At 41.9% G+C, this 24,914-nt stretch overlaps 1 protein-coding gene and 1 long non-coding RNA gene across 2 annotated transcripts; one reads left to right on the top strand and one right to left on the bottom strand.

Moving 5' to 3' along the window:
* Positions 1 to 5,093: 5,093 nt before the first annotated feature.
* LOC120994215 lies at positions 5,094 to 22,772 on the top strand. The gene is made up of 3 exons (XR_005777364.1): positions 5,094 to 5,168; positions 22,457 to 22,554; positions 22,647 to 22,772. It is a non-coding gene; the product is annotated as an uncharacterized LOC120994215 (long non-coding RNA).
* A 1,641-nt stretch (positions 22,773 to 24,413) lies between these two features.
* On the bottom strand, positions 24,414 to 24,713 carry KCNE3 (potassium voltage-gated channel subfamily E regulatory subunit 3). Its single transcript, XM_040422530.1, has one exon. It carries the CDS (start codon positions 24,711 to 24,713, stop codon positions 24,414 to 24,416), a length of 300 nt encoding a protein of 99 aa, XP_040278464.1.
* Positions 24,714 to 24,914: the final 201 nt, after the last annotated feature.

Here is a 24,914-nt window from a genome sequence, read left to right as displayed (position 1 = left end):
TAACTACTATAATACTGCTTCTATGTACAAGAACATTACTATAATACTGCCTCCTATGTACAAGAACATAACTACTATAATACTGCTCCTATGTACAAGAATATAACTACTATAATACTGCACCTATGTACAAGAATATAACTACTATAATACTGCCTCCTATGTACAAGAATATAACTACTATAATACTGCTCCTATGTACAAGAATATAACGACTATAATACTGCTCCTATGTACAAGAACATAACTACTATAATACTGCCTCCTATGTACAAGAATATAACTACTATAATACGGCTCCTATGTACAAGAATATAACTACTATAATACTGCCTCCTATGTACAAGAATATAACTACTATAATACTGCTTCTATGTACAAGAACATAACTACTATAATACTGCCTCCTATGTACAAGAACATAACTACTATAATACTGCTCCTATGTACAAGAATATAACTACTATAATACTGCACCTATGTACAAGAATATAACTACTATAATACTGCTCCTATGTACAAGAATATAACTACTATATTACTGCTCCTGTGTACAAGAATATAACTACTATAATACTGCCTCCTATGTACAAGAATATAACTACTATAATACTGCTCCTATGTACAAGAATATAACTACTATAATACTGCTCCTATGTACAAGAACATAACTACTATAATACTGCCTCCTATGTACAAGAATATAACTACTATAATACTGCCTCCTATGTACAAGAATATAACTACTATAATACTGCCTCCTATGTACAAGGATATAACTACTATAATACTGCTCCTATGTACAGGAATATAACTACTATAATACTGCCTCCTATGTACAAAAATATATAAGTACTATAATACTGCTCCTATGTACAAGAACATAACTACTATAATACTGCTCCCATGTACAAGAATATAACTACTATAATACTGCTCCTATGTACAAGAATATAACTACTATAATACTGCCTCCTATGTACAAGAATATAACTACTATAATACTGCCTCCTATGTACAAGGATATAACTACTATAATACTGCTCCTATGTACAGGAATATAACTACTATAATACTGCCTCCTATGTACAAAAATATATAAGTACTATAATACTGCTCCTATGTACAAGAACATAACTACTATAATACTGCTCCCATGTACAAGAATATAACTACTATAATACTGCTCCTATGTACAAGAATATAACTACTATAATACTGCTCCTATGTACAAGAATATAACTACTATAATACTGCTCCTATGTACAAGACTATAACTACTATAATACTGCCTCCTATGTACAAGAATATAACTACTATAATACTGCCTCCTATGTACAAGAATATAACTACTATAATACTGCTCCTATGTACAAAAAATATATAACTACTATAAAACTGCTCCTATGTACAAGAATATAACTACTATAATACTGCTCCTATGTACAAGACTATAACTACTATAATACTGCCTCCTATGTACAAGAATATAACTACTATAATACTGCCTCCTATGTACAAGAATATAACTACTATAATACTGCTCCTATGTACAAAAAATATATAACTACTATAATACTGCTCCTATGTACAAGAATATAACTACTATAATACTGCTCCCATGTACAAGAATATAACTACTATAATACTGATCCTATGTACAAGAATATAACTACTATAATACTGCCTCCTATGTACAAGAATATAACTACTATAATACTGCTCTTATGTACAAGAATATAACTACTATAATACTGCTCCCATGTACAAGAATATAACTACTATAATACTGCTCCCATGTACAAGAATATAACTACTATAATACTGCCTCCTATATACAAGAATATAACTACTATAATACTGCTCCTATGTACAAGAATATAACTACTATAATACTGCCTCCTATGGACAAGAATATAACTACTATAATACTGCCTCCTATGTACAAGAATATAACTACTATAATACTGCCTCCTATGTACAAGGATATAACTACTATAATACTGCTCCTATGTACAGGAATATAACTACTATAATACTGCCTCCTATGTACAAAAATATATAAGTACTATAATACTGCTCCTATGTACAAGAACATAACTACTATAATACTGCTCCCATGTACAAGAATATAACTACTATAATACTGCTCCTATGTACAAGAATATAACTACTATAATACTGCTCCTATGTACAAGAATATAACTACTATAATACTGCTCCTATGTACAAGACTATAACTACTATAATACTGCCTCCTATGTACAAGAATATAACTACTATAATACTGCCTCCTATGTACAAGAATATAACTACTATAATACTGCTCCTATGTACAAAAAATATATAACTACTATAAAACTGCTCCTATGTACAAGAATATAACTACTATAATACTGCTCCTATGTACAAGACTATAACTACTATAATACTGCCTCCTATGTACAAGAATATAACTACTATAATACTGCCTCCTATGTACAAGAATATAACTACTATAATACTGCTCCTATGTACAAAAAATATATAACTACTATAATACTGCTCCTATGTACAAGAATATAACTACTATAATACTGCTCCCATGTACAAGAATATAACTACTATAATACTGATCCTATGTACAAGAATATAACTACTATAATACTGCCTCCTATGTACAAGAATATAACTACTATAATACTGCTCTTATGTACAAGAATATAACTACTATAATACTGCTCCCATGTACAAGAATATAACTACTATAATACTGCTCCCATGTACAAGAATATAACTACTATAATACTGCTCCTATGTGCAAGAATATAACTACTATAATACTGCTCCTATGTACAAGAATATAACTACTATAATACTGACCCTATGTACAAGAATATAACTACTATAATACTGATCCTATGTACAAGAATATAACTACTATAATACTGCTCCTATATACAAGAATATATCTACTATAATACTGCTCCCATGTACAAGAATATAACTACTATAATACTGCTCCTATGTACAAGAATATAACTACTATAATACTGCCTCCTATGTACAAGAATATAACTACTATAATACTGCTCCTATGTACAAGAATATAACTACTATAATACTGCCTCCTATGTACAAGAATATAACTACTATAATACTGCTCCTATGTACAAGAATATAACTACTATAATACTGCCTCCTATGTACAAGAATATTACTACTATAATACCGCTCCTATGAATATATTATTGTGTATATTCGGGGTAGTTCAGCACTTGCGGTAATATTTCCTGCAGTATTTCTCATTATTACCTGTAGCATTCATTATCTGTGTAAATATTAATCTGGTTTCTGCCTCCAGGACTAGATGAACATCTTGCAGACTTCCTTTCTTCGTTGCCTTCACCCTGGCGACATTTTTATTCCAGATGTTTGTGAATATTGGGGCACTTTATGAAATATTACCGCCTTTTTCTCAGGGCAGCTGACTCTATTCAGTTTGGGGTCTGTTCTTTATTACTCGATCGCCTACAGTTGTTTTTATTCTCCTGAGTGACTTCATATACCGTACATGCGGTTCTGCAGAGCTGATGTATTCCTGCTGACTGCGGCAGTTACTGAGCACTGTATTGCAGGCGTTGTGTGTACTGTACCTTTAAGACTGCAGCAGTGGGCGCCCTGCTACGCTAGGATCCCCTGGTATATTATCTATATCTACCATTGTTCTGTTAGTTACAAGCAGTATCTATATGGATGCCATGTAGTCATTGTGTGATATTATCTGTGCACTGCAAGCAGAGAGTATCATGTTTGGCCTAAAGTATACCATGTATTGCCTTTATAGTGTCATACAGTGCCCAGATAATGCCACACAGTGTCTAGTTTAAAACAGGGCCCAGATCATGCCAAACTGTCTCTAAATGGTGCCATACACTGCCCAGATAATGCCAATCAGTGCCTAGATAGTGCCATACAGTGCCCAGATAATGCCATACAGTGCCTAGATAGTGTCATACAGTGCCTAGATAGTGCCATACAGTGCCCAGATAGTGTCATACAGTGCCCAGAATGCGTCATACAGTGCCCAGATAGTGCCATACAGTGCCCAGATAATGCCATACAGTGCCCAGATAATGCCATACAGTGCCTAGATAATGCCATACAGTGCCCAGATAGTGCCATACAGTGCCCAGATAGTGTCATACAGTGCCCAGATAGTGCCATACAGTGCCTAGATAGTGCCATACACTGCCCAGATAGTGCCATACAGTGCCTAGATAGTACCATACAGGCCCAGATAATGCCATGCAGTGCCTAGATAGTGCCATACAGTGCCTAGATAGTGTCATACAGTGCCTAGATAGTGCCATACAGTGCCTAGATAGTGCCATACAGTGCATAGATAGTGCCATACAGTGCCCAGATAGTGCCATACAGTGCCCAGATAGTGCCATACAGTGCCTAGATAGTGCCATACAGTGCATAGATAGTGCCATACAGTGCCCAGATAGTGCCATACAGTGCCCAGATAGTGTCATACAGTGCCCAGATAGTGTCATACAGTGCCCAGATAGTGCCATACAATACAGTGCCCAGATAGTGCCATACAGTGCCCAGATAATGTTATGCAAGTGCAACTGAGCCACAAATATTGTCAAAATGGCAGGATTGGGGGGTTATAAGATTGACAAATACTTCAGCCAGGGGACCAGGAGGATCGGGAGGGCCCCCCACCCCCACCCCCACCCTGTGTTTGGTACACTCCATTAGTCTGTGTGCTCAGGTGGATCCCTTTGTGTTTGTAATAACACGTTGGCATCTACAGCAGGAAGGTTCTTATAATGAGCAAATATTTCCTGTAACCACAATTACGTTGAAAGCCCACACCCCGGACCAAGAGCCCTCCAGCATTCCTGCAAGTTATACCATATATTTCACTCATATCCGTCCCTAGGAAATATTCTAGATACCCTAAGGCCTCCACTCACAGGCAGCTCCCACAATGGCTGTGACCCAGCTCTTCTAGAGTCCTGCATTCAGCTGCACCGCCCGGGTTTTTACTCTACAGTGGAGAACATTTGCTGTTTTGGGCTGAAGAAAAGCTGTCTTATGCCTTCTGTCAGACTGCTGAAGAGGTGACTGAGAGCGGCGACTACACTGCCCATAATGCAAAGCACCAGGGGGAGGTCTGTGACCACCAAGCAGGGAATCCTGGGAGATTTTAGCTTTACAGCCTCCAGAATTAAGAGTACAGCTCTGGAGTATAATACAGGATGTAACTCAGGATCAGTACAGGATAAGTAATGTATGTACACAGTGACTGCACCAGCAGAATAGTGAGTGCAGCTCTGGAGTAAAATACAGGATGTAACTCAGGATCAGTACAGGATAAGTAATGTAATGTATGTACACAGTGACTGCACCATCAGAATAGTGAGTGCAGCTCTGCAGTATAATACAGGATGTAACTCAGGATCAGTACAGGATAAGTAATGTATGTACACAGTGACTGCACCAGCAGAATAGTGAGTGCAGCTCTGGAGTATAATACAGAATGTAACTCAGGATCAGTACAGGATAAGTAATGTATGTACACAGTGACTGCACCAGCAGAATAGTGAGTGCAGCTCTGGAGTATAATACAGAATGTAACTCAGGATCAGTACAGGATAAGTAATGTATGTACACAGTGACTGCACCAGCAGAATAGTGAGTGCAGCTCTGGAGTATAAGATAAATTAAACAAAACTCCAGCAAAATTTGCGTTGGTGTTCTTGGTATTTATTGTGATGCGGCAAAGTTACACTTTGCGTGACGTTTCGGCTGAAATAGCCTTTTTCAAACTGTGTAAGTACAGAAGAAATACAATCAATGGATATATGGTCAAGTCAACAAAATGACATGATTACAGACAAAAAATATACATAGATACAAACAGGGTGAACATCACTTCACATAGAGATAAAAGGACTCTTAGGGTCTTGATAAAAAGTCCAGGTGCGGCTGAAGACTCACATCTTATGGAGCGTAGTTAAGAAAATGAGTCATATCTCACAGGTGACACACTAATTATCATACAGTTCAGCCGGATATGGAATGATGAAACAAAGGTCCACATAATGAAGAAAAGTCCAGGAGCGGTCTATAGATATTATGATACCCCTGATTCCCATATTTAATGGCATACAGTACAGACCAAAAGTTTGGACACACCTTCTCATTCAAAGAGTTTTCTTTATTTTCATGACTATAAAAATTGTAGATTCACACTGAAGGCATCAAAACTATGAATTAACACATGTGGAATTATATACATAACAAACAAGTGTGAAACAACTGAAAATATGTCATATTCTAGGTTCTTCAAAGTAGCCACCTTTTGCTTTGATTACTGCTTTGCACACTCTTGGCATTCTCTTGATGAGCTTCAAAAGGTAGTCCCCTGAAATGGTTTTCACTTCACAGGTGTGCCCTGTCAGGTTTAATAAGTGGGATTTCTTGCCTTATAAATGGGGTTGGGACCATCAGTTGCGTTGAGGAGAAGTCAGGTGGATACACAGCTGATAGTCCTACTGAATAGACTGTTAGAATTTGTATTATGGCAAGAAAAAAGCAGCTAAGTAAAGAAAAACGAGTGGCCATCATTACTTTAAGAAATGAAGGTCAGTCAGTCAGCCGAAAAATTGGGAAAACTTTGAAAGTAAGGGCTATTTGACCATGAAGGAAAGTGATGGGGTGCTGCGCCAGATGACCTGGCCTCCACAGTCACCGGACCTGAACCCAATCGAGATGGTTTGGGGTGAGCTGGACCTCAGAGTCAAGGCAAAAGGGCCAACAAGTGCTAAGCATCTCTGGGAACTCCTTCAAGACTGTTGGAAGACCATTTCAGGTGACAACCTCTTGAAGCTCATCAAGAGAATGCCAAGAGTGTGCAAAGCAGTAATCAAAGCAAAAGGTGGCTACTTTGAAGAACCTAGAATATTACATATTTTCAGTTGTTTCACTCTTGTTTGTTATGTATATAATTCCACATGTGTTAATTCATAGTTTTGATGCCTTCATAGTCTTGAAAATAAAGAAAACTCTTTGAATGAGAAGGTGTGTCCAAACTTTTGGTCTGTACTGTATGTAAAGGGACCGCTCCTGGACTTTTCTTCATTATTCAAAATGATCTTGAACAAATGTTCATTTGACCTGATGGCACTGACACTGTCATACCTACAAGAAGCTATTACCAAAACTCAGACGGAAATAAAGACGATTGAAGAACAGCTCACAGCAATCCTACCACCTGAAGAACTTCACCAACTACAAACAAGAGTCAAATCCACACTATCTCACAGAAAGGAGATAGAGAACACAAAACGGAATAAATTTCTCCGCGATACTGAAGACTATAGACTCGATAGAGTCTACAAATGGCCTGACTACAACCGTACACCCACCTACAGACCGAGATACCGCTCACAATCAAGGGATTCGTCTCATTCAAGTGTCAACAGCGACTCACAGATCCAACCAGATGTACAGACCCAACGCTTTCCAAGAGGATGACGAGGGAATCGAGGAGGATCAGCCACCACAGCACGGGCACCCATCACCACAAGATCTCAGGTATCATCACTAGTTGTGAATATTTCATCACACACACTGGGACCAGCTGAGATGGCCCTTCTCGAAAAAGGCCTATCATACTGCCCGTCGGTCCAAGTGGACTCTTTCCAATTGGACTTAGACCTTTGCAGACTTTTTAGGAACATTCGCCTCAAAGCACACTTTGCAGAACAAGAGGGACCAACTCGGACCATCTCCTGTTCTTCTAGCCCACAGGTTTCTATCAGCAGCCTGGGACTAAGGAACAAGAGCCATTACATGTCGCCCAAAAATAAACCTGCAATAGAAACTTTCATTTCACTTGTAAAAAAAGATGTCACCCAATTCAAGAAAGACCTGTCTACAGGCAAATATAAATTCCAAAATAACCTAGATGCAACACTGCGACAGACACTCACTTCCCTTCATAAACAAAAAAACATCATCATAAAACCAGCTGACAAAGGGGAAGCAGTTGTCCTCCTCGACAAAACCCAATACAAGGCAGAAATTTACCGTCAATTACAGGACGAAACAATATACAAAAAACTCAGTTCTGACCCCACATACACAATCAGAGACAAAATCCAGAAGGTTATCACCCATTACCATGCATTGAATATCATTGATAATGCCACCCTCACTTTTCTTACTAATAACAACCTAGTTATTCCGATTCTCTATACTTTACCCAAAATTCATAAAAACTTTCACCATCCCCCAGGTCATCCAATTGTCGCATCCACCAGTGCACTTCTGTCTCCATTATCTATCCTCTTGGAAAAATCACTCACACCACTCATCAAAAAAACGAGATCATTCATATTGGATACCTCTGAATTCCTGGATTTCATTCACAATTTCCCACCATTACCATCTAACAGTATTTTAGTTACATGGGACTGTGGTAGCCTCTATACCTCCAACAACACCACAAGGGCCTTCAGGCAGTCTCCAACTGTCTCCAATCCAATTTTTCTAATCCCGACACCATATCTTTCTACATGGACATCCTTGAATTGGTCCTTACAAATAATTTCCTTTTATTCGAGGACACATTTTACCTACAACGTCAGGGGACCGCAATGGGGTCCAACGTGGCCCCTCCATATGCAAACTGTTACATGGCAGAATTCGAAGAGACATATTTACCCCAACTCTCATTTCATTGATCATGCGCTCCTATGGAAGCGTTACATTGATGACATTTTTTGCATATGGAGGAGCCCCGTAGAGTCCCTTACCGAGTTTCACCGCTTTCTGAACAACATTTATCCGGAACTTCAATTTACCATAGAAACATAGAATGTGTCGGCAGATAAGAACCATTTGGCCCATCTAGTCTGCCCAATATACTGAATACTATGGATAGCCCCCGGCCCTATCTTATATGAAGGATGGCCTTATGCCTATCCCATGCATGCTTAAACCCCTTCACTGTATTTGCAGCTACCACTTCTGCAGGAAGGCTATTCCATGCATCCACTACTCTCTCAGTAAAGTAATACTTCCTTATATTACTTTTAAACCTTTGCCCCTCTAATTTAAAACTGTGTCCTCTTGTGGTAGTTTTTCTTCTTTTAAATATGCTCTCTTCCTTTACCGAGTTGATTCCCTTTATGTATTTAAAAGTTTCTATCATATCCCCTCTGTCTCTTCTTTCTTCCAAGCTATACATGTTAAGGTCCTTTAATCTTTCCTGGTAAGTTTTATCCTGCAATCCATGTACCAGTTTAGTAGCTCTTCTCTGAACTCTCTCTAGAGTATCTATATCCTTCTGGAGATATGGCCTCCAGTACTGCGCACAATACTCCAAGTGAGGTCTCACCAGTGTTCTGTACAGCGGCATAAGCACTTCACTCTTTCTACTGCTTATACCTCTCCCTATACATCCAAGCATTCTGCTGGCATTTCGTGCTGCTCTATTACATTGTCTTCCCACCTTTAAGTCTTCTGAAATAATTACTCCTAAATCCCTTTCCTCAGATACTGAGGTCAGGACTGTGTCAAATATTCTATATTCTGCCCTTGGGTTTTTACGCCCCAGGTGCATTATCTTGCACTTATCCACATTAAATTTCAGTTTCCAGAGTTCTGACCATTCTTCTAGTTTTCCTAAATCCTTTTCCATTTGGCGTTTCCCTCCAGGAACATCAACCCCGTTACATATCTTTGTGTCATCAGCAAAAAGACAAACCTTACCAGCGAGGCCTTTTGCAATATCACTTATGAAGATATTAAACAAAATCGGTCCCAGTACAGATCCCTGTGGAACCCCACTGGTAACATTACCTTGTTTTGAATGTTCTCCATTGACTACAACCCTCTGCTGTCTGTCCCTCAGCCACTGCCTAATCCACTCAACAATATGGGAGTCCATGCTCAATGACTGCAGTTTATTGATAAGTCTTCTATGTGGGACAGTGTCAAAAGCCTTACTAAAATCTAGATATGCGATGTCTACTGCACCTCCACCGTCTATTATTTTATTCACCCAGTCAAAAAAATCTATAAGATTTGTTTGACATGATCTCCCTGAAGTAAACCCATGTTGTTTTTCATCTTGCAATCCATGGGATTTTAGATGTTCCACAATCCTATCCTTTAATAGGGTTTCCATTAATTTGCCTACTATTGATGTCAGACTCACTGGTCTATAGTTGCTCGATTCCTCCCTACTACCTTTCTTGTGAATGGGCACGACATTAGCCAATTTCCAATCTTCCGGGACGACTCCTGTTACTAATGATTGGTTAAATAAATCTGTTAACGGTTTTGCCAGCTCACCACTAAGCTCTTTTAATAATTTTGGGTGTATCTCATCAGGCCCCTGTGACTTATCTGTCTTCACCTTAGACAGCAAACTTAGAACATCTTCCTCTGTAAAGATACATGCATCAAACGATTTAATAGTCATTCTTTCTAGTGGAGGTCCTTCTCCTTTTTCTTTTGTAAAAACTGAACAGAAGTATTCATTAAGGCAGTCGGCTAGCCCTTTATTCTCTTCTACATACCTTCCGTCCTTTGTTTTTAATTTAGTTATTCCTTGTTTTAATTTCCTTTTTTCATTTATATATCTGAAGAATGTCTTATCCCCTTTTTTCATAGACTGAGCTAGTTTTTCTTCTGCCTGCGCTTTAGAAGTTCTTATAACTTGCTTGGCCTCTCTCTGCCTAATCTTGTAGATTTCCTTATCTTCATTGCTCTGGGTTTTTTTATAATTACAAAATGCTAGCTTTTTATTTTTAATGATTTGGGCCACTTCTGCTGAGTACCACAGTGGTCTCCTCCTTTTTTTGCTTTTACTGACGAGTCTAATGCAATTTTCTGTTGCCTTCAATAATGCACCTTTTAAGTAGTCCCATTTCTCCTGGACTCCATGTAATCCGTTCCAGTCTGATAAGGACTCATTTATGACTAATTTCATTTTTGAAAAGTCTGTTTTTCTAAAATCTAAAACTTTTGTTTTTGTGTGGTGGGACTCTTTCACAGTTCTTATATTAAACCACACTGACTGGTGATCACTAGATCCCAAGGTTTCGCCTACATCCATTCTGACACCTCATCCATCAGCTTTTTGGACACGACAGTCATCATAACACCCACAGGCACACTGACCACCGATCTCTACAAAAAACCAACAGATCGCAATAATCTTTTACATTACACCAGTTTCCATTCTCTTAACACAAAAAAATCACTTCCCAATTCACAATACTCCCGCTTAAAACGGATCGTGTCCAACAGTTCACAGCGTGAAATCCGACTTGCTGAAATGAGAGACAGATTTAGGGAACGGGGCTACCCTGAACATGTCCTTGGGGACACTAGCCCCAGAACCCTGCGGTCCACTAAGACTATCCTAACCCGCATCCCATTTGTACACACATACCATCCAAGTATCAATAAGGTTCTGAACAGCATCCGTAACCATTGCCCTATATTACAGAAGGCATTTCCCAAGGTACAAGAATTCAAAAATCCTGTTCTGGCATGCAACCGCAGACCCAAAAATCTTAGAGACCATTTGGTCAAAGCTGACATTTGCCCATTACTCAATATACCTAAACAGAGATTCCTAAGCACACCCAAGTTTGGCACCTTTCCATGTCTCCACTGTTTTTAGTGTTCTAACATCCTCAAGGGCTCTCACTTTCACCACCCCCAGTCTGTCCATCGCTTTCCCATCAAAGATTTCTTCACGTGCGATTCCTCATTTGTCATTTATCTGTTAAAATGTCCATGTGGCCAAAAATTTACATTGAAGAAACCACACAGAAAGTGAGAGACCGAGTGTGCCAACACAAGTCACTTATCAGATGCCAGAATCTCCTCCTTCCAGTCCCATTTCATTTTCACCAGGCGGGCCACAACATCTCTCAGCTCAGATTCCAGGTTATTGAGCATATCCCCTCACACAGACGCGGATACGACCGCATTGCACAACTCAAAAAAAGAGAATCCTTCTGGATACACACACTAGATTGCTTAGAACTAAAAGGTTTGAACAGGGACTATGAAGTTCAGAGTTTCATTGAAACTTTTCCCATTGTGCGTCTACAGTTGTCCACATAGCCTCGTACTAGTATACATGTCTCTACATCCACCATCACTATTTTTCCCTCCCCACTGTACACCCACCCAATACATCTCATTTTCCATTTAATGTACCCGTATACCCATTATTCCACTGTTATGGGCCCTATATTCTCGTGGTTAGAATACTTGATCCCAATTGCCATTATTACCCTTTTTACATATAGCTATCCCTACTGGTCTTTCCTAGTTGACTGCCCCTTAATCACATACCCATTTACTTTATAGGTACCATAGCAGCATTGTCCACATCGGAGATCTGTATCCTTTTATAGTTGATCCTTTTATAGTTGATCCTCTTATAGTTGATCTTTGATCCCTTTATAGCTGATCCTTATAGAGTTTATTATATAGTAGATCCCTATAGAGTTTATGATATTATATACTGTTCCTTTCCCCTTTTTCCCCCCACCCTCCCGTTTTTCTCTTTTCTCTACATCCATCATGCGTTTATATGGGTCCGAGAACTCTTAGTGCATAACATCACCTATTCCCTGCTGGTGGAATGCTCATGGAACGCACTTCCTGCCCGTGGAACGCAGACGGATCGCATCACACACATCAGCGTCACTTCCTGTTCGTGAACCGCAGTTGGAACGCGCCACTTCCGGTTTCGCGATACCGGACGTGCCGTTCCCGCCCAGTTGGTCTACATATACACCGCCTCAGCTGCAACATGGCGCGCTTCTACCCACCGCATGCATTTCCACAGCGCAGCACTGGCTGGCTCCTTCCTCCAGAGCGGCTGGTGGTAAGTCTCGTCCCCAGGTCTCACTTTACTCTTCACTGCATCGATTGTCCTCTGTCTTTTTGATGCTCCATCTGCACCTCCTGCTGATTGTCCATTGATATGATGATACCCCTGATTCCCATATTTAATGACATATGTAAGGGGACCGCTCCTGGACTTTTCTTCATTATGTGGACCTTTGCTTCTTCATTCCATATCCGGCTGTACTGTATGATAATTAGTGTGTCACCTGTGAGATATGACTCATTTTCTTACCTACGCTCCAGAAGATGTGAGTCTTCAGCCGCACCTGGACCTTTTATCAAGACCCTAAGAGTCCTTTTATCTCTATGTGAAGTGATGTTCACCCTGTTTGTATCTATGTATATTTTTTGTCTGTAATCATGTCATTTTGTTGACTTGACCATATATCCATTAATTGTATTTTTTCTGTACTTACACAGTTTGAAAGGGGCTATTTCAGCCGAAACGTCACGCAAAGTGTAACTTTGCCGCATCACGATAAATACCAAGAACACCAACGCAAATTTTGCTGGAGTTTTGTTTAATTTATCTTATATACGGGGTGGGATCCCGACTCCAGGCAGCACCACCTAGTGCGCCACACTGGTTTACTACACCGATCTGGAGTATAACACAGGATAAGTAATGTATGTAGACAGTGACTGCACCAGCAGAATAGTGAGTACAGCTCTGGAGTATAATACAGAATATAACTCAGGATCAGTACAGGATAAGTAATGTATGTACTCAGTGACTGCACCAGCAGAATAGTGAGTGCAGCTCTGGAGTATAACACAGGATGTAACTTAGGATCAGTACAGGATAAGTAATGTATGTACACAGTGACTGCACCAGCAGAATAGTGAGTGCAGCTCTGGAGTATAATACTGGATGTAACTCAGGATCCGTACAGGATAAGTAATGTATGTACACAGTGACTGCACCAGCAGAATAGTGAGTGCAGCTCTGGAGTATAACACAGGATGTAACTTAGGATCAGTACAGGATAAGTAATGTATGTACACAGTGACTGCACCAGCAGAATAGTGAGTGCAGCTCTGGAGTATAACACAGGATGTAACTTAGGATCAGTACAGGATAAGTAATGTAATGTATGTACACAGTGACTGCACCGGCAGATTAGTGAGTGCAGCTCTGGAGTATAATACAGGATGTAACTCAGAATATGTCATGTTTTTCTGACTGTACAGTCATGTAATGTAGAAATGATCACCCACCTCTCTGCATTAGGCCTCATGCACACGGACGTTTTTTTTCACGGTCCGCAAAAACGGGGTCCGTAGGTCCGTGATCCATGACCGTTTTTTCGTCCGTGGGTCTTCCTTAATTTTTGGAGGATCCACGGACATGAAAAAAAAGTCGTTTTGGTGTCCGCCTGGCCGTGCGGAGCCAAACGGATCCGTCCTGAATTACAATGCAAGTCAATGGGGACGGATCCGTTTGACGTTGACACAATATGGTGCCATTTCAAACGGATCCGTCCCCATTGACTTTCAATGTAAAGTCTGGAGTCCCTTTTATACCATCGGATCGGAGTTTTCTCCAATCCGATGGTATATTTTAACTTGAAGCGTCCCCATCACCATGGGAACGCCTCTATGTTAGAATATACTGTCGGATATGAGTTAGATCGTGAAACCTCATTTCCGACAGTATATTCTAACACAGAGGCGTTCCCATGGTGATGGGGACGCTTCTAGTTAGAATATACTACAAACTGTGTACATGACTGCCCCCTGCTGCCTAGCAGCATCCGATCTCTTACAGGGGGCTGTGATCAGCACAATTAACCCCTCAGGTGCCGCACCTGAAGGGGTTAATTGTACTATCACATCCCCCTGTAAGAGATCAGGGCTGCCAGGCAGCAGGGGGCAGACCCCCCCCTCCCCAGTTTGAATATCATTGATGGCCAGTGCGGCCCCCCCCCCTTCCTCCCTCTATTGTAATAAATCGTTGGTGGCACAGTGTGCGCCCCCCCCCCTTCCTCCCTCTATTGTAATAAATCGTTGGTGGCACAGTGTGCGCCCCCCATCGGCCCCCCCCTCCCTCTATAGCATTAACAACATTGGTGGCCAGTGTGCGGCCTCCCATCTCCCCCCCCCCCCCGATCATTGGTGGCAGCGGGTTACTAGCAATAGTACAATAGTAAAAGATTCATACTTACCTGGGAGCTGCGATGTCTGTGTCCGGCCGGGAGCTCCTCCTACTGGTAAGTGACAGTTCATTTAGCAATGCGCCGCACAGACCTGTCACTTACCAGTAGGTGGAGCTCCCGGCCGGACACGAACATCGCAGCAGCCAGCAGCAGGTAAGTATGAATCTTCTACTATTGTACTATTGCTAAGTAACCATGGCAACCAGGACTGTAGTAGCGTCCTGGTTGCCATGGTTACCGATCGGAGCCCCAGCGATTAAACTGGGACTCCGATCGGAACTCCGCTGCCACCAATGATGGGGGGGGGGGGGAGATGGGAGGCCGCACACTCGCCACCAATGTTGTTAATGCTATAGAGGGAGGGGGGGCCGATGGGGGCGCACACTGTGCCACCAACAAATTATTACAATAGAGGGAGGGAGGGGGGGGCGCACACTGTGCCACCAACAAATTATTACAATAGAGGGAGGGGGGGGCCGCACTGGCCACCAATGATATTCAAACTGGGGAGGGGGGGAGGGTCTGCCCCCTGCTGCCTGGCAGCCCTGATCTCTTACAGGGGGATATGATAGTACAATTAACCCCTTCAGGTGCCGCACCTGAAGGAGTTAATTGTGCTGATCACGGCCCCCTGTAAGAGATCGGGTGCTGCCAGGCAGCAGGGGGCAGTCTTGTACACAGTTTGTAGTGTATTCTAACTAGAAGCGTCCCCATCACCATGGGAACGCTTCTGTGTTAGAATATACTGTCGGATCTGAGTTTTCACGAAGTGAATACTTAGATCTGAAAAAGCTTTTATGCAGATGGATCTTTGGATCCATCTGTATGAAAGTAACCTACGGCCACGGATCACGAACACGGATGCCAATCTTGTGTGCATCCGTGTTCTTTCACGGACCCATTGACTTGAATGGGTCCGTGAACCGTTGTCCGTCAAAAAAATAGGACAGGTCATATTTTTTTGACGGACAGGATACACGGATCACGGTCTCGGCTGCAAAACGGTGCATTTTCCGATTTTTCCACGGACCCATTGAAAGTCAATGGGTCCGCGAAAAAAAAATGGAAAACGGCACAACGGCCACGGATGCACACAACGGTCGTGTGCATGAGGCCTTATAGAAGTGTCTGAGATGCTGTTTGTAATCTGTCAGAATAGACATTTCTATTGTACTTTGTCTTTCCTTGAACCGGAGCAGAGATGAATGTTGATGTTCCTACACTTGGCTCCTTAGTATACAGCACATGCTCCACCAGCCCTCTCCCATCCCAGGACCTCGTTAACCCTTGTTGTGCCATTTTAACCCCTTGCGCACTGTTGTGACACCAGCACTTCTATCCATGAGCCCATCATCTCCTCACCTCGCGGAGACGTAACTTGGCACAGGTCCGGCCTCACATAACATCTCATCTCTCAATACAGAGAAAACTCTCACCCGAGCTATTTATGGGCAAATTGCCTCCTGTGGTCTATAAACAGCAGAGCGGTCGGCGGCCGCCTGTTTACTTCACCCCGGCTTTCCTGTGCTTCCAGTAAGATCAGCAAACGATATGAAGGAACGTGATAGAAAAAATCATCACCGTAGAGAGGATGATATGATGAGATGGGGCCACGCACCCCAATAATAGACTCAAAGTCCCTTGGAATTATGAGAATCAGCCTTGGAAAATCTGTTCAGGTGTTTTCTGTTCCTGGGAAAGCTGGGTGATGACAACCAATATGGCCGCCACTGCAGCTCACATAGGGGCTAGCTTTGTCAACCAGCTCTCCAGAACTGTCCACATGCCATTTTACGGTGTAAGGTAACTGGTAGAAGGGCCAGCAGATGGTCCAGACCGTTCCATTAAGAACCAGTACCTGCTTCAATGCAGGAACTGGGACAGGAAACAAGTGCAGGGGCAGACTAGACCCTACAGGGTGACTTCCAGGTGGGCCAATGCCCTGGGGGCCATCTGAGTCCTCTTCACGGCCGCCAGCCGTGGGAAGTAATGATCTGAGGCTCCACTCCTGACTCCTAAAGTCAACGGTATTGCTATCCTGAGGCAACTGGAGGAGGAGGACAGAACGTGGCAGGCGGCGCCACCACCGAGGGGCAGCTTCTGGGGAGGTATTTTGTGATGCACTGTGGTATTTGGCTCTGCTGGGGCAGCGTATTGTGCTGCACTGTGGGATTTGGCTCTGCTGGGGCAGCGTATTGTGCTGCACTGTGGTGTTGCTGGCTCCTCCTTCTTGTGATGGCTCCGCCTTCTGTCAATTTGGACCCAACTACAAAATGGGGTGACTTTTAGTTTTTTTTCCAGGACCACTTTAAAGAGTAACTAAACTTTTATACTAACGTTTAATATGTTGTCCCTAAACCCCTAAAAAATCTTTTTCTAATATACCTTATTTATGAATTTTGTATGTTTACTGCACTTTTTAATCCATAAAGCGCACCATTCACGGGTGCGCTAATATTCAGTTCTCCCTACACCGCTGAGCTGTCAGTGGTGTACGGAGTATGGATACTAATTTTATGAATGGGGCCGCAGCGCAGGGTGTACGGGCAGGAGCACATATTGCTGTTCCTGCCCGTGCTCCCTGGACTATTACTAACTGCTGGCATAGCACATGGGTACAAGATTAGCTGAGCGGAGCGGGCTCCTGCTTCTGCCTGCTCCGCGAAGCTAAGAGAACTGCATGACAGCTGCTAGCTTAGCACAGCGCCCGCCCCTTTTACAGTGACCCCAACAGTGGGCGCACCTTTGGTTTTAGATACCGCAAAGTACACACAGGAATGTCTGAGACAACTCTCTGACAGATTGACATACAAAAAACTTGACACAGATCCTACACAGAGATTTAGTGACAAGTTAGAAGAATACTGCCAGAGAGGTGCCCAGATGGGTATTTTGTCGCAACAAGAATCCGACTATATTATGGGGACGCCCGGAAGACTCCCGGTCTTCTACTGCCTTCCCAAAGTACACAAGAACATGGAGAGTCCTCCGGGCCGCCCCATAGTATCAGGCATTGGCTCTTTAACATCAAATTTATCAAGATATATAGACACCTGGCTACAACCCATGGTGAAAACCACTATATCATACCTGAGAGATACTACACAAATTATCCAGGTATTAGAAGGGTTAAACGTGGGAGAGGACTGGATTATGACCACACTTGATATCCAGTCCCTCTACACGGTAATAGATCATGAAGCCGGGATAAGAGCCATTAAAGCCCAATTAGAAAATAGCAAGACAATGAAGAAACAACAATCAGATTTTATCTTAGAAGGCATTGAACACATCTTACAACATAACTATTTTTATTTTGAGGGATGTTTTTATTTACAGATTAGAGGAACAGCCATGGGCACCAGGTTTGCCCCCAGCTATGCAAACCTGTTCCTAGCACAATGGGAACGGGAAACTATTGATTTGCATAGGGGGGGCGACCTGGTGCTCTGGCGTCGTTATATTGACGACGTTCTTTTAATTTGGAAGGGAGATCAAGATAGTCTCAATAGATTTATAGTAGAACTAAATGTAAATAATTTGAATTTGGTTTTTACCCAGAATACGAATATGACAGAAATTGAATTTTTAGACCTGTCGATTACGAAAGTAGCTGAAAAATACATATGCAAGACATACCAAAAACCTTCGGCCCGGAATGCATTTATCTTGCACTCCAGCTGCCACTTGCCTAATTGGCTATTAAATGTACCCTTCGGACAGTTCCGTAGATTAAAACGGAACTGCACCGAAGAGGCCCAGTTCGAATTGGAAGCAATGCACCTGAGGGATAAATTCCTGGCTAAACAATATCCAACTAATATATTAGAAGATTCATTGGAAAAAGTGAGGAAACTACCAAGGAGCTCATTACTAACTGTAAAGACAGCTGAACAGAATGAGACAGATTTCCAATTCAGGATTATCCTTCCCTACATAACACAAAGAAGAATGGTGGAAGAAATTATTAAACGCCACTGGCACCACCTTCTACAAGATAAAATAATAGGCAGGATAATACCAGCTAGACCGCAAATAATATATACGAGGGCGGCCAATTTAGGGATAAAAGTAGCCCCATCGATTAAGACTAAAAAGACAAAAACATCAAATACTGGGAGACTAACTAACTTGAAAGGTTTTTATAAATGTGGACACTGTATTTGTTGCAAAACTACAAAAATTCCAAGGAATACCAAGACGGTATCTTCTACACAAAATTCTTTTGTGTGGGAGATTGAACAATTCCTCACATGCAACTCGGTGAGCGTGATTTATTTAGCACAATGTCCATGTTCAAGGCAATACATTGGACGGACTAAAAGAGCCTTGAGAGTGAGGATATCGGAACATATTTCCAATATTAAGAAGGGATATGACAAACACTCACTCTCAAGGCACTTTAAAGAAGCCCATGGACAAGACCCCACAGGTTTGTCCTTTGTGGCCCTAGAAAAAATTGATAGACATTGGAGAGGTGGAAACCATATCGAGCGGATGTCTAGGGCGGAATCCAAGCAAATCTATAACTTTGGAAGCCTGATGCCAGTTGGCTTAAATGCCGAACTGGAAATTTTTGGCTTCTTGTAGATCAGGCGGTCTGCCTCTCAGTCAATTGGGGATCTCATGCTTGGCCGTTTACCGGTGCTGTGATCCCCTCTTGCTGATGGGCACGCCTCCCCTTACATCATCCTCTACTGCAAACATTAGTATTAGAAGAAATTTGAGAATATAGAGCTATAGGATGAGGCCCTTTGATGCCCGATAGTTTTTGTATGAATTACTGTTTTTTATGAAATTATCATTCAGCTCTTATCTATTTATAAATGAACACTGATCTCCTAAGGCATGATTTTATAATTTTTTATACAATTTTTATATATTGTACAATATTTCTGTATTTTATATTGGATTATTATTGCGTTTGGACAGACTAATACTGACTAAGAGGCTGCGGTTCTAATGCCATAAAAAACGCATATGCGATTTTAAAACCGCACCAGAAACGCACCAAAAATCGCACTATAGGAATAAGTGATTCCAGCCCTGAGTTTGTGGATTGCTTATGAAGATATAAAAGGAGGGGATTTAGCAACAGGGATATAGCTACTGAGGAAGAGGATTGAAGTCCTCGAAACGCTTTTAGCGTTATATCCCTGCCGATATCAAGTTCTTGGATATGATCGATGAAATTTAAACCATCTTACACAAGTGGAGCGCTCCATTTTTTCATCTGACCTGCACCCTGCATAGGAACATCGGACTGGAGTCCTCAAGTCCCGCGATATCTCTGGCATACCACGTGACCAACACCAGAGTGCGGGGACGCCGAGAGTGAACGGTACTACGAGCGTTGGAACCAGACTGCCGGAGACTCGTCCAATGTGGGTAACTATTGAAGGCTATAATATTAATTAACAAAGGAACTACTGAAGACAAACTTATTGAGAGAGACGATATCCCCCAACAGCAGCCAATATAGCCTGTGGATTTGGCTACATTCTCTATTTAAAGAGACAGTATCCCTGATACAATTAATTTGGATACACACTGCCATCAGGCAAAGGAGTACTGTTGTTTAATACATCTTCAGGAGATTATACTCTAGTGCGTTTTTTTGCAAACATTGCTACCATCAGTGCACTGTATTTTATATTATTCATTTTTTAGGGGTTTTTTAATATCTATGTTTTTACTGTAATATTGTATGCATTGCTGCTATTATTCCATTGTTGAATTAGCGGTTATTAAATTGTTGTTTGATGTGAAACCACATAGTGAGTGCCAGCCGTTTTTTTCTATTTTTTACATATCTTCCCTGGACTGATTGAGTGAACAGTCTTCCGGTTAGAGCACCCCTACCTTATTGAGGAGGGTGGTGAGCTATCCACATACTTTTCATAAACTCCAGAGTACCCCATCTCCTTAACAGTGACCTGCACAGCGGCCCGCCCTTTATTTGTGACCTCCACAGTACCCCGTCTCGTTAACAGTGATTTCCATAATAACCTGCCCCCTTAACAGAGACCTCCACAGAGCTCCGTTCCCTTAAAATGTGACCTCCACAACACCCCACCCCCTTAACAGTGACTTCTACAGCACCCCGCCCCTTAACACTGACCGCCACAGCAGACCGTAGCCTTAACTGTGACCTCCACCGTCCCCTGCCCCCTTAACAGAGACCTCCACCGCACCCGACCCTTTAACAGAGACCTCCACCGCATCCGACCCTTTAACAGTGACCTCCACAGCACCCGCCCCTTTAACAGTGACCTCCACAGTACCCCATTTCCTTAACAGGTATTTCCACAATAACCTGCCACTTAACTAGGACCTCCACAGCAGTCTGCCCTCTTAACTGTGACCTCCACAGCACTCCGCTCCCTTAACAGTGTCATCCACAGCGCCCTGCCCCTTTAAAGGTGACCTACAGCAGTGAAGAAAAATGGCTGGGTTATTATGAAAACCTGGTGTAAAACTATGTGTATGTCGAAACTAAGGACCTGCGAGCTTCTATTGGCTAATAAGGGTCATGTGATCGTGTGTATGGTAGTTGGGATATGAAGAGAAAGACCTGCAGGCTTCTATTGGCTATTGCAGGTCATGTGATGTGCCATATTTGCATTTTTTGGGACCCGGTCTAAAACCTTCCCGGATACCTGATGTACCTATGTGCCAAATTTGGTGAAGATCGGTCCAGTCGTTTGGCCGTGCATAAAGAACAGACAAACGGACAGACAGACAGAAACTCTTTTACATATATCTAAATATAAAGCGCCCAACCAGAGAGATTTTCTTTAAGATTAAAGGCTATGTACATCTTCAGGGGCAAATTTTTATATGAGTACATTTTACTCATTTTGGGCTAAAAATCTTTTTTTTTTTCGAATTGGTCGGTATAAATATTCAGTTGTTAGGATTAACTGTTTGTCTAGCTGGGTGACTGGCTCTTTAACTTTCAGTTTGTGCCAGTCATCTACTAACCCTTATCTCAAAATTACTAAGAGGTCATAAACACCTAAGCCACATCAGTAAGATAAGGATGGAGCTATAATGAGTGTTTAAGAGGTCAGAGATCAGAGATAAGGAGCCCTCAGCTGAGCAGCCTGATGGAGCAGAGAAAAACTAGACAGCCGGCTACTAGAGCACCTCAAGGCTGTGCAGAGAAAAGGGCTCCAAATTGTTAATAAAGACCAACTGAAAAAATTTTTTTAACTCAAAATGAGTACAATGCAATAATAAAAAAAACTGCCCCCAAAGGTGTAAAAAGCGTTTTGGAATAAATAGACGATATTTAGAGCGCTCCTTTGGTGGGATTTACTTACAGTGACTTGTGGTGATTATTTCTTACACAGGTTCCAGGGCTGGCCATAGTTCATAGCATTACTCTGCTCAGCAGCTCCAGAAATGTTCCCATCCTGATACAACCTGGACAGTGCTTGAGTCTGGAGAGGTGAGTAACCCACTGGACATCAGGTATGCAACATTAGTTACCCCTTTTATGGCCCTAGATCACCAGAAATCATGACTTTAACCCTCTTACAGGCTTAGCCAACTATGGATACTGAAGCTAACCACTTGACTAACCGGGACAACCAGCAATCCTGAAATTAACTCCTTCATTGGCTCAGATGACTAAGTCCTTGTAATAACCTATTTACTGCCCTAAACCTCCAGGGATCCTGCCATTAACCCGTTCGCTCTCCTAGACCACCAAAAATCCTGAAATTTACCCCTTCACTGCCCTAAACCACCATCGATCCTGCCATTAACTCCTTCACTGTGCTGGACCACCAGGGATCTGGAAATGAACTCCTTCACTACCCTAGACTACCAGGAAACATAAAATTAACCCCTTTACTGGCCCAAACTGCCAGGGCTCCTAAAATTAATACCCTAACTACCTTAGACCACCAAAAAGTCTGAAATGAACCCCTTCACTACCCTAGACCACAAGGGATGAAGACACTAATCTTCCCTGCCTTTGACATGTATGTTGTTTAAGACTCTGTTCACATATTGTATAAATTGTATGCATTGTGGCCATGCCGCTGTGTCTCGTGTATCACACAATGGATCCTATTGTAAATCTTATTTAACGCTGTCAGGCCGAGGGAACAGAGGCCAGGTAGGTGCATAGACACTTAAGAGAAAAGCTGGCTAAACCCCTAATTTTAGGCATATGTTTGGTGGTGCCCCAACCTTTGAGGGGAGTCAGGAAGAATACAGTAGTTGTCAGCTATCTAAGGGGGGATTCTAAATGAGGTCCTCTCCTGGTGTCTTCACTCAATGCTGGGTCAAGGGGTTGTCCAGCTCCTATCCCAGGACACTTTGGAGATGTTGGGATGTATGAAATTTCTGATGGTATACCCCCTTTCCCAATCTACATGTTCATGGTAACCTTTGTAGTTATCTTTCTGCATATCCTCAAAGTGATCTAATAGGTTAGTTGTGAATCGTCCCATAGGAAATAGACCCTAGTGGTAAGTGACTTCTCCAAAAGTCACCTCCAAATAGGCTTGCGTCCTGCTTGACCTTTACTGCATCAGATCCTGGGCCCCTGAAGTCTGAACCTAAGTATCTACAAATAATAGAAAACAATGGACAGAACTCAGCCACTTCAATTATACAAATAAAACTCCACTTTTAATTCTTTTGTAAGCAAAGAGGTGAGATCTCGCCTTCCAGTACATTATAATTTATGCAATATTATTCAAGTTGGGACTTGTCCCCATATAATAGACTATTTACTCATGGGCAGCAATGTCACGCTGGGTAAACATAGATCTGTCTTCATGTTGGTCCCTCAAGTTTTGAAAAAGTCACGGAGGAATGTTCTCCAGACATAGACGTCTTTGAGGTATGTCATCTCTGGCTCCGTTGTGCGTCCTGAGGTTTTGTAATGTCATAGCAATGGTTGCATTTAATAAACCAGCGTCTCTGCAAGTATGAGGAAGATTATGGCGATTGTCCAGTTTTAGGTCTAGTTCTCCCAAAGTGTTTATAACGAGAGGAAGTGCAGAACATCTAAGGTGCAATTGGTGCCAACGAGTCATAGGATCTTGATTAAAGTACCAAAAAGTGTAATCTCGGTAGACATATGAAGGGCACAAAGTTCTACTCCTGTGCTCACTAACCCTTGTGTGTTCTAAATATTGGTGGCCCAAACAACATGGCTTCCAACCGATCAGAACCTCTTCGTCATGTCACCATAACCCTTCTACCATATAGTCATTACTTCGGACACATTTATGGTAGAACCATCAAAGACCAAACTCATGACAGTCATGAAGCACCAGCCTCAACTCACCATCATATTACTGAAACAGGGCTGTTTTTAATGTACACGTGGTAGGGGTCAGAGCGTTTGTCCACGTTTTTAGACCTCGTATACCCAAGAATTAAACTCCCCACGGTCACAGCAAAGAGGAACATGACAAAGATGATGAAGATGTAAGCCTTGTCGTCCCGGTTGTGTTTCTCCAGTTTTAAAGTGGTCTCGTTTAACTTCAGATCAGGTTGGCAAGGGGGACTGTTCAATGTCTTGTTTATGGCTTGTAGAACAGTGTGAAGGTTTTCCAGGAGTTTTTCCATCGGTCTTTCAGTCTCCATGGTTTTGAGGTCTATATTGATGGTTGGGGATCACTCACCACATGTTAAACACAAAGAAACCTAAAACGGAAAAAGGAAAATGATTGAGAACTCACATGGAATTTATTTGATAACTATAGAGATGGGATGATGCGGCTCGAATGCGGAACCAAACAACGTTCATGTGCATGAGCCCTAATACTGCCTCCTGTGTACAAGCAT

The sequence above is a fragment of the Bufo bufo genome, chromosome 3, assembly GCF_905171765.1.
Source record: "Bufo bufo chromosome 3, aBufBuf1.1, whole genome shotgun sequence".
Lineage (NCBI taxonomy): Eukaryota > Metazoa > Chordata > Amphibia > Anura > Bufonidae > Bufo > Bufo bufo.
Note: the sequence above shows the minus strand (reverse complement) of the source record. Positions and strands in the feature narration are given on the sequence as shown.